The sequence below is a fragment of the Leiobunum rupestre genome, chromosome 1 (genome assembly GCF_980474605.1).
Source record: "Leiobunum rupestre chromosome 1, qqLeiRupe1.1.hap1, whole genome shotgun sequence".
In the NCBI taxonomy this organism is placed as follows: Eukaryota; Metazoa; Arthropoda; class Arachnida; order Opiliones; family Sclerosomatidae; genus Leiobunum; species Leiobunum rupestre.
In genome coordinates this window covers 18,166,316-18,177,595 of record NC_143384.1, presented here as the reverse complement: position 1 = coordinate 18,177,595, position 11,280 = coordinate 18,166,316, and the positions used below count along the sequence as shown (strand labels likewise).

The window sequence follows — 11,280 nt, the reverse complement described above, 5'->3', positions numbered from 1 at the left end:
CTTTAATAAAATCAAATAATACTGCAATCTCATTGGTTCTTAAAAATTACGTTTTTCGACGCGATTAACGCTGCTGCGAGGACGCAAACAATAAGACCGCCCCATTTTTCCTCCCCCCCCCCTTGGCGTGACGGGGTTAGGGCCTCAACGTGTCCGTCGATAGTCTCGACATATTCATTCTCCCTGAGTATAAATAAATACATTCTTGATATTACATACTTATGAAATGAGCATTTTATTTTTTTCCGAAATCGATTAGTACAGACTAAAAAATAAATAAAAAATTGTTTACCATTTTGAATTTCCCGCGGTTATGCTTATAGACGCGAAAAACGCAAACACAATTTAAAGTATCGTCACTGCGCACGACGTGATGCGCAGTGGCTCACAGCCTTCAAAATTTCGACCGTAACCATGGCGACAATGTTTAATGCGCTTCTCAGATGGCGCGGATAGCCCGATTCCACACTAATAGCAGCTTTCTAGCTTGCCCGTTTCCCTTGGGATTGGCGGAAAGCGCTGTGGTTCTAGTCTCATTTCTATTTGTATTGATCTTTATTGACTCCAGCGCGTGCTTCAATAACTATAGCTAGTGACGTAGAAAAAAACATTTACTCGTGACCTCCCGTTTTATTATTAAAATTATTTTTTTTCCAAATTTATTTTTTGGAAATACCCGAACTTAGAATTAAGGTACATGCATCGACTTCCGATTTCGTGATGGTTAATCACAAAAGCACGTGATTATGCATAGCTAGACAGTCAAAATTAAAACGATTCTGCGGCCCTTTAAGTAATGCAAATCGAAACTTAATTTCAGATTGTAGATTTACTAGATAAATTACGTAGGTAGTGGTAGATTACTAGGCGAAAATCAACAGAATAACTAAAATGGGCAAATGATCCACTTTCGGGTCCCCCATCGCCCAAATTAATATTGCGATACCGAGTACGTATTGTTTCCTATCGATTGAATGTACCATTTTTCATTTTATGTTACGCGTACTAGGTGAAAATAGTAGGCGGGAATCCCTATGCGATTGAGTGTAAAGTGCATGATTTTTAGCTCTCCGAGTGAACTTGGTAAAAAGTTTTACTGAGAGCTATTCACAAGACAGACTGCATTACGGGCTTCGTCGCCGTTTTGCGTCCGCTTGCTAATGCGTCACACGTAGCCTTTGACAACGCCTAGCTAGCCGTATATTTTCTTCTGGTGATGATGTCACTCCGTTACTATAGCTCTCAGTAAAATATTCACCAAAGTGACCAACTTATGGAACGGGATTCTAGACTTATGGTAAGACTGATTGGTCGGTAATTTTGGACGAGGGTCGGGGACCCTTCTTTGGGTTCAGCAATAGAGGAGGCAGTCTGCTTTAGTAAATTGGGGTGAATGCCGTCGGGGTTCAGAGCTTTGTTGGCGGATATAAGCTTCAGTTTCTTTAAGACATCGAATGTCGTAATTGCGAATGTGTTTCTAGAAGATTGGGAGGCCATGGGGCCATTTGTGGTCATACTGGCAGGGTCAGCAGAGGTGTGTAAACCGAAGAGAAGTATGCAATGAGGGAAGTAGCAATAGCCTCATCCGTCCCATTAGCGCGCAGACTCTGAACACCACTTTTGGTCTTTCATTAGCGTTTATGTACTTGAAAAAGGCGTTGGGATTGGTGGTCATGTTTTTGGTGGTTAAATGTTTTCTAGCTTTCTTGTACGCAGTATGAAAGTCAGCCAAGTTCGGATACTGTAGTTTGCGAAGTCCCGCGGAATGTTTTCTATGCCTTTTCTTTAGCAGTTTTGGCGACGCGAAGCGCTTTTGATTCGAAATTTCTCAAAACCTGAGATTATGTAGCCTCAGCCTTATACAATTCAACGATTATTAGCTATTAACATATTTTCTGTTTTAAAATTTATCAAAATTCAAGTAGTACTTATTGTTTGAGAAGGATTACAAAACTTAGCTATTAATTTAAAATTTTTTTTACTAAAATCGCTTCCGAAATATTGCTCCAAAAATCATGGCGTTTCTCATAGGGAAATTGCTCTCGTCTGCTAACCTACGGAAGGATGACGTTACGAGTATTTAATTGATCTTAGCCAGACTTTAGAGGAGTTTCGGAGCAGCCTAATTAAAATTCCATAAGATTGCATCTGAGAATAGAATAACTTGACTTAATTCTAAAATTAAAAAGGTGTTAAATTTGTAATTTTTCTAAGTTCTCTTCAACCTTATGGGGGAAAACGAACTAAAGAGTAATGAAACAAAATGGTTTTTGTTTCGGTAACCCTAGCCCATGCTTTAGCCCATTAAAGAAGCAAAACCACTTTCCTAACGCACAATTAAATATTTATTTTAAGTACGTACAGGTAATTTACATAATTTATGAAAGTCCACCAATGTGTCGAAACCGGCGAATGACCCCTTAATAAATGAGAAAACGTTGTTCAAAATGTCAATCGATTTTCGATGTACCCGCGGAAAAAAATGTCACAAAATAATGTACACCAAAACTACTAGAATGTAGAAGTTAACCTACTACAATGGGTGGATCGATAATTTAGCGTGTGAAGTGTTGGGTGCTTGCGGCAGCTGGGTGGTTTTTGTCGGTCACCGGGTGAAATTGTTTAACATTTTCTGGGTAAAATCTTGTCAAAAGAATCGTTGCATTAATTCATTATTGGGTTGACTCATTTCGGTAACGTAAGTGCGTTAAATACTTATAAAAAGTGTTTCTTAATTATTTTAGTTTTGGAAACTGATTTAATGAAGTGTTTGCAGTGAGCCTTAGCTCGTTTTTTAGGCCTAAGCCGCCTTATAAAAAATTATGCAGTAGATTGAAAGCACGAATTTTTTATACTAATTAATATAAAATTTTATTACTTTTTTATATGAAGTATAACAAAAGAAGAGATGGAGCTCTATTTAGACGTTCTGAAAGAACCTCGTGGTTTTATCAGAGTTGTTCAATTTGTAAGATTTTTTTAAGTTATTAAATAGTTATGTTTCCAGAAATAAATTTAAGATGTTGTTTTCTCTAGGTTATGTCAATTTTTGCGTTCTCAACCACTGCAGGATTTAGTGGAACAACATCTTTTACTATGGATTGCGAGATTAATACGGAACTCTTACCTGTTACTATAACATTTGGATACCCATTCAAGTATAAATTAAAAAAATCTGAAGTAAATTCTATAATAGATATATAATTATTAATTCTGCTTCACTAGGATAATAACATTTACGAAACCTCAAAGCTCATGCACGAAAGAACTAGACAACCTTTCCTATAACTACAACTTTTCGAGTAGCTCGGAATTTTTTGTTACAACTGGAGTTTTGGCTTTCCTTTACACCATGGGAATCTCGGCTGTTTACATTCTGCTCAATCGCATGTATACTACAAACCAACTGGTGCCAATTGTGGTAAAAACAATTACCTGAATTAAGTTTGTTTCAATTGTTAATTGAATTTGAATTCACACAGGATTTAGGTGTAACTGGTGTTCTAACATTATTTTGGTTGGCTGGTTCAAGTGCATGGGCTCAAGGCGTGAGTGACGTGAAGTATTTCACCAACCCTAGCACATTCATTAAGCGTCTCTCTACCTGTCAAAAAATTACCGATGGTGCTACGTGCTTACCACTGTCAGAAGGAAACTATGCATCTTTAAATGTCTCTTTGGTAGGTACTGCTTACAATGAAACTTAAGCATTGTACAAAAATGTTTGGTTTTCATAGTAAATATTTGCATATAGTAGTTTCTATGTTATGGTATTATTTCTGTGTGAAATTTGAAATGTTGGCGTGGCGTCAGTATGGTTAAATCTATGTGGGTGTGTATAACCACTATGGGCTATTAATAACGAAAACAGGGTTCGTACACAACCTAGAAAACCTTTAAAATTCAGGGATTGGAGTATGTTTCCTATAGGTCAGGGGATTTTAAAATGATCCAAAATAGTAAGGGAATTTTAAAATGGTCCAAAAAAGTAATTGCAGTTTAAAATGGTCCAAAAAAAGTAAGGGAATTTTAAAATGGTCCAAATAAGTAAGGAAATTTTAAAATGACCCCAAAAAAATCAGGCAAATAAATTTTGAAAGACCTTTTAAAAATACATTTTACCTCAAAACATTCATTTATTCTACAAAAATGGTCAGGGAAAATTTGTCAATTTGGAATTTATTTCTAGAAATTTTGTACGAACCCTTAGGAAGGGTATAATGTTAGATTTGGCGTTGTCTACTAAATTTTAGGCTAGTCACGTTTCGTAATAAGGCATGTGTAAATTCCTTAAAAGTAAGCACTGCGGTATTATAGTTTTGCCGTTTAGTTTCATAAAAATAGTATTAAAATTGATGAAAACTGCATTTTAAAAAAAAATTCATTTGATGGGTAGTGGCTAGATAATTATAAGGGTGTAGAGTCTGAAATTGAATGTAGTAGAAGACAAAAAAACCACTTACTTTCTAACTTAAACCAGATTTTGGGCTTTGCCAATGCCCTATTGTGGGCAGCCAGTATGTGGTTCGTGTACAAGGAGACCACTTTCCACGCGCAACGAGAGCAAGCGATGCAACCTCCCCAACAAGTTCCCCCCATGCAACCGCAAACCCAGTCGCCTCCCAGTGGAGTTCAATCGCCCGATGCTTACAAGTACTAATCCAAGTTATACGTAACGTATTTTTAAGAAAAATTGTTGGTTCCAAATTTCTGTTTTTAAAGTTATTGTTTCTCTGATGAAAACAAAATTAGAGATTTACGAAGCGTTGATTTAAACAATTGAGAATAAACCAAAAAAAGAGTAATAAGAAAACTAAAAAAAATTCCAAAGAAGAAAAATCGAAACTCGCTTTTTTCAGTTGGAAATACTACGAAAACTAACTAAAAAATAATCCTGTTATTTATGGTACATTCCAAACGTTTCTTTTTAATCAACTGTCCCCTGGTGAAAATAAAGTTAACTATGGATTACTCGGTTCAAAAAAATGATTAATACCAAAGCAAATATAATAGTCCTCCAGTCAATTGTTTAATAGCATATCACGAAATAGTCAAGTTCCGCTTTTTAACAGCTCAATTTGTTAAAAAAATTATCATGTGTACAAATTAACAGTTAAGTTTCTAAAGTTAAAGTTACGATAAGTGTTTTCTTAAGTACTTATTGACCAAAATAGGTCTGTCTATGGCTTATCAAATTTACTTTAATATTATTTGGTGTTAGGTGCTAAAAAAAGGTGAAATGTTACCAGTTTTGCATTGAAAGCACGTGCCATAAATCATTCTTATTAGATTTAATATTTGAATTAGTATTATACCCCCACATTTAGTTGCACTTAATACTAATGTGGGGGTAAATTTTGGGAGATAAAACCCATTATTTTGCACAGTAAACTTAAAGAAGAATACTTATTTGCTAGAACACTTAATTGCTCAAAGTTTGAGTTGTGCTAAGTTGTAATTAATACATTAAAAGTGCTATGGTTATAGTTTTTTTTACGTGATTAAGTTGAAAAAGCCCAATTTTGTTTAAAAATTAAATTGCTAATAAGATGAAACTTCTACACCTATTTATGAGCTAAAAAAATACAAATTTGAATTATGCAAGATATAAATTAGAAATTTTAACTTTGATGTAAAAGATTAAACCTTAATTCAGAATATGTAGCACTTAGTTTTTGAACGTATATTGTGGCCAGTATCTTCCCAGTTATCGTGAAAGTTACCTTTTCATTGAAAAATTTCATATTTTATTTAACCCGGAATCGTTATCATACCCCCAATACCCGAGCAATACCTCATTTTAATTATTACTCTCAACTTATCAAATAAGAACCTCCTCTATAAATTTTATTTAAAAGATGAAACCTTAATTAAAAATATACTTTTTAATTAAAAAATGTCATATTTATTTAACCCAGAATCGTTATCATACCCCCCCATACCCTAGCAATTCCTCATTTTAATTATTACTCTCAGCTAAACAAATAAGAACCTCGCTTTATTTTGTAATTGACAGCTAAACCTTGAGAATTTTTTTTTATTTTTCTATTCTTATTTTAATTTATTAAAAAATATCCTCTGTGACAAAAGTATAAAAACTAAATGTAAATTATATCGAATAAGAGAAATTTAAAAAAAGTGAAGAAAAAATTAGCGTAGAATATAATGTTGTGACGTGAAAATTAAATAGATTTTTGTAGAGGTGCCATTATTATTTTTTCAAAACTAGCTTAGGCGCGAAAACTTAGTTTTAATAAACACGTTGTTAGTGAAAGAGCCAATAACCGCAATTTGTGATTTTGTGTTTAACAAAAATAATTGCTAAATTTGTATAAAAATAATTGTTTTTAAATAAATATTGTGTTTAATCTAGAAAACCTTATTTAATATCATGAGTCTATGATCGTCTACCTCTGTATAACCAAATAGTCACATAGTTGATAATAGAGCCAACCTGGGTATTTGAGTGATATAGTTATTATTATATGTTATTTATTTAATTGGAGATAGTATTTTTAATTATAAAACTTTCGTGAATAGGCACTGTGAAATTGGTCTTCAAACTTGGGGTTTTTGGGAGGCTATGCAGCTTACGATAACTAAAGACCATGGTTATTCAGAGGTAGACTAATATTATAAACTCATGTTAATACTCATTTAAATTTTAAGGGTGTCATTAAATATTGTAAAAACATTCATGCTTAAAATTAGTTCATAGAAGACACATAATTCAGCACAGCACAAAATGTTACGGTTATTTTTTAAGATAGAATAAAAATGAAATTCATTCACGAAAAATAAGATAAAATGGCACAAAATTGTGATTTTTTGGACTTGAATAAAAACCAAATGTATCTACATCAACATATGTCTTTTAGTTTTGAGCATAGAGTTTTTTATATTATAGTATTAATAAAATAATGTTTCGTAAAAAAAAATGTAAAGCATGGGACGATTGGAATCTATTGAAAAAAATCCAACAAATTTTAAGTACTTCAGATTATGTAGTAATTAAAGAAACGAGGAATGCTTGTAAGCTTTAACTGCCTGTAATTTTACGACAATCTAACAAACAAAAACCCTACTTAATTCCCCTGAAAGTGTCTTTAAATATTATACGTTCGAAAATAAAGCTTGCGGATATTTAAATGTTTTGTAGAAATTTGCGTATTGCGTTAATATTTAAAAAGAAATATAAATGAAAACAACCTTGCTAATTTATAAATTAAATTAATGGGATAATGAAATATAAATTTATGGAATTTGAAACTATACAAGTTTTGCTAAAAGTAATATTTTTGTTTCATAATTTTAGGTATTTTTTGTTAGTAAAATTTTAGCCTTAATATGGAAAGTAATTTATCGATTTAGATTTTAATGCAACTTGTTGGCCTTAGATCTATTACACCAAAAAACCACAAATTAAATGTATTACACTATCCCATTAACTGTAATACTAAAATTTAATTATAATTTAATTTAACTATTTTAATAACTAATTGGCTAAAATAATGCAAAAAAAAACTCATCTCTTCAAAGGTTGTGAAAAAACTTTTGTTTTCGAAATGTAAATTAATAGAAATTATATTTAAACATAAATATAGCGACTCTTCTTAAAAAATATTTTTAAGCATTCGCATAAGTTCAAAAGGGCTTCCACTATATTAACTATAATACCGCGCAATTGCTAGGATATTAAATAAGGACAAAAACCTCATAAATTAATTGTCACATACGTTATTAGGTGTTCAGTGTTTTTTGCGCTATTGCTAATAATTATAGAACACACCTGTAGTATTTCCTCACGTAAAAAAGAAACAATAAATGTTGTGAAGTTACGAGTAAAAGACATTATTCGGCTGTATCAATGAATAATAAATTAAATTAATTGAAACGAAAAGCTACAGGCTATGACTACCAAAAAAAAAGAGCGTTAAACTTATATTCACTAAATGTCATCATCTCGTCATAATTAAAAAACATGCTGTTTGTATTTATAAGTATCAGCAGGGTATCAGAGAGACAAAAATGTTTTGAAAACTAAAATGTAGCTCAATAAGTATACCCTATATTAAAATAGAGTACAGTCTTAACTCATAAATTAGGATGCTAATGTCTTAATAAAATTATACAATGATCCCAATAAATGCCTTCGTTGTTAAGTATGAACATTAATTAATTTTTATGAAAGAAAACGTTGATAAAATCCCCCTTGTAATATAATAACCCAAAATTGTAAAACCTTTAAACATTTAACATACAGTAAACTACTAATTGAAATCACCATTTTTGTGTTGAAATAGTGTTAAAAGTTGAAACCCCTGTTTGTCAGTACTTGTAAAGATTGTATCAAAAACAATTTAATGTTGTAAATTAATCTGGCAATAAAATAATCACTTCTATAACCGTACTTTCATTTAATTACGTATCAATTTCGGAATAATCTTAAAAGTACAGCCTCTTCAAATCGAGACGGCTCACCAGATGGGAGCACAGTCAGAATATAGGAAGATAAATATTTAAATACTAGAGGAGAAGCCCGCCTTGCAGGCGGGCCCTCAGCTAGTTGGGTGTTTCGAGATACTCCACCCCAGTACGCCCCCCAACCCCTTTTTCCCATGGGATAATTTCCGTGCCACCCTTTCCCCCATAGCCGAATCACCACAGTAAGGCCCCCTCCCTTTTTTCCATGTGATAATTACCGGGGTACCCCCTCCCCATTTTTCCCATGTGATAATTACCGTGGTACCCACCTCCCCCTTTTTCTCATGTGATAATTATCGTGGTACCAGTGGCGGCCTAAGGGGGGGGCGGAGGGGGGTGGTCCGCCCCGGGTACCAGGGCAGCAGGGGGTGCCATCAGAGAAGCTCGAGGGGGGGGGGGTGCAAATCAGAACGATTGAACTTGAAGAAGACGGACCCGTGAAAACTTCTGCACGGTCCTGGTGGGGTGTCACAAAACACTGCCGCCGCCCCGGGGACCCAGCCTTCTTAAGCCGCCACTGCGTGGTACCCTTTTCCCGATAGTAGAACCACCCCAGTAAGGCCCTTCCTCCCTCTTTTTCCCATGTGATAATTACCGGAGTACCCCTCCCCCTTTTGCCCATGTGATAATTACCGTGGTACACCCTCTCCGCTTTTCCCATGTGATAATTACCGTGGTACCCTCTCCCCCTTTTGTCCATGGGAGATTTTCCGTAGTACTCCCCTTCCTTTCCAATGCGATAATTTCCGTGGTACCCTTTTCCCAGCAAAAATAACTCAACCCTGTACCCCTTTAAACCCCCTGTATCCAATGGCTGATGCATAAAGGCCACGGGACTAACGTACGTCAAGAGCGCCACGGGACTTTCAAATCGGAACGACCTCGAAACCCCCCCACCTCCCACCTCCCCGTTTCCGAAACTACCCCATACGACCCCCCCCCCCCACCCCTTCCGAAATTCGCGGCGGAAAGAAAGAAAATTTTGGGTGTATTGCGTGTTGGGACAAACACGGCCCAACTCTCAGGGGCGACAGATTTTGAGACAATAGATAGTCGAACCACCTCAGTAACGAAGCGCAAGGCAGTCTCGGTTTCTTTCTGTTCCGTGGGTCAAGGCTGTATACTGGCGTTCTTACTTCCTAGGAACAAAGGTTGGCCAGGGTGTGAAAGCGCAACGGATAGCTTCCATCACATCCCATACCGTCCGGTTAACCTCCACGAGGTGACCCTGGAAAGAGGTATTCTCTTACAGATGCCGGCGGATCTAGAGCTTGTCATCTCGAGAAACTGACTTAGCTTTCGGCCTGCGAGTTTGGGGTGCCTATGCCCTCTCGCCGATATGGTGTAGGTGAAACCATGTCAAGCTTTTTACCATAAACACAGGGCGACTGAGACTCAAGCGATGGGATTATCTTGTTCATCTTTTGACGGGTAATACCCTCTATCGCAGGGTCTGAGTGAAGCGAATATATTTCTTAAGCCTCTCCTCGACGAAGACCGTCCAGGGTAGTCATCAATTGATGCTGCTTCCTCCCGAGGTGACTCCGGGTAGATAAAACAATTTATCTAGCTAAACTGGCGGATCTAGAGTAGAGTTATCTACTCGATAAATTTTTTGAGCTAAGCATATCATTAAACTGTCGTGCCATCCGCATAATGTGTTTATGGGACCAACTGCATGTTCGGTCTGTTAGGTAAGTCGCTTCGGCGCATAGGTTCCTTAGCTCTTCGGAGCTAGTAGTTCCTGCCAAGGGGGAACCTATTTTCGTAACTTCGGCGGCTGGTTCCTTAACTCCTTGGGGTTAGTAGTTCCCGTCAGGGGGGAACCAGATCGTCTGCAATCCGCTTTAGTTAGCTCTCTGTCCAAGGACATCCCAGCGGTTTGGCTTGTGTTTGGGGGCTTATTTTTTTAAGTTGAGAGATCTTCATTTAAGTTACAACGAGGCTACCCTCCGGGATATAAGGGGCTGGCAACCCTCCCGGAGAAGGTGTTGTAAACTGGTTTTGGTGTATGGTGTTTTTGAGCCTTAGTGTTAGGATTTTTTGGTTCCGCCGAAGTGCCGTCGTCTGTGGTTGGTTTGGACCTAAGTTTGATCCCCTTAAAGTCCACGCAGGGGGATACATGAAGTACTGTTAGTGGCAGCTCCCTTCCTTAAGTATTTCATGGGGAGTTAAAAATAACTATGAATACGTGTTATCCCCTTAAAGTCCACGCAGGAGGATTCATGAAGTACTGTTGTGGCAGCTGCCTTCCTTGAGTATTTCGTGGGGAGTTCAAATAATTATGAACACTTATTTTCGCTTGCCTTTCTGGCGTGACAGACTTCCTTCCATAGGAATCGTATTTTTGGTTGTTCTTTGGACGTCCTGTTTCTTACAGGCAATTGGTTGGACATGCTGTTTTCGCCCTTTCGTTTGCCGTGAAAGGCATTCTGTAAGCCACGGAATGGAGTCCATGGGAGTTGAGCGGGAGTTGTTCTGCGGAACATTCTTCGGCAACACGCTTCTTTGGTTCTGGACTGTGGTCAGACAGACGGTGCGTACTGGCCGGTACTGCATCAAGCGGCTCTCCCTTTGTAGCTAAGTTGCAGGGGAGTAGGTCAATCGGTGTCCATGATGGGTTCATGGCGTCGAGTATGCACTTTTCCTATCTCTGGCTTTCGAATGAAAGTCCCCTGGTCGGGCTCCGTGGTGGGTGGGGAGGGAATTGTGTGAATTTCAAAGTCTTCACTCATGGATACTCAAACTAACCAGTCAGAGGTCTTACTGACACCCCTATCTCCTTTGGGAGAATCA

At 36.7% G+C, this 11,280-nt stretch overlaps 1 protein-coding gene across 4 annotated transcripts; it reads left to right on the top strand.

The window, feature by feature from the left end:
• Window positions 1-2,568: 2,568 nt before the first annotated feature.
• On the top strand, window positions 2,569-7,247 carry LOC149961232 (synaptophysin-like). 4 transcript variants are annotated; one of them, XM_090176147.1, is made up of 7 exons: window positions 2,569-2,698; window positions 2,893-2,968; window positions 3,037-3,158; window positions 3,226-3,421; window positions 3,483-3,680; window positions 4,481-4,672; window positions 4,753-7,247. In XM_090176147.1, the coding sequence occupies exons 2-6, from the start codon at window positions 2,909-2,911 to the stop codon at window positions 4,658-4,660; spliced, it is 756 nt and encodes a 251-aa protein (XP_090032273.1). In that variant the 5' UTR covers window positions 2,569-2,698; window positions 2,893-2,908; the 3' UTR covers window positions 4,661-4,672; window positions 4,753-7,247. The 4 variants fall into 4 exon arrangements, with proteins under 4 accessions (XP_090032273.1, XP_090032258.1, XP_090032263.1 ...); XM_090176132.1 differs by having other exon boundaries at window positions 4,481-4,653; window positions 4,753-7,246; XM_090176137.1 differs by having other exon boundaries at window positions 2,569-2,702; window positions 4,481-4,653; window positions 4,753-7,246.
• Window positions 7,248-11,280: the final 4,033 nt, after the last annotated feature.

Bases quoted from the DNA above. Each gene is read 5' to 3' on its own strand.
- LOC149961232 (XM_090176132.1), top strand. From the start codon at position 2,909: ATGGAGCTCTATTTAGACGTTCTGAAAGAACCTCGTGGTTTTATCAGA. The intron at 3,159-3,225 runs GTATAAATTAAA...CTGCTTCACTAG, and splicing joins ACATTTGGATACCCATTCAA to GATAATAACATTTACGAAAC. The intron at 3,422-3,482 runs GTAAAAACAATT...GAATTCACACAG, and splicing joins ACCAACTGGTGCCAATTGTG to GATTTAGGTGTAACTGGTGT.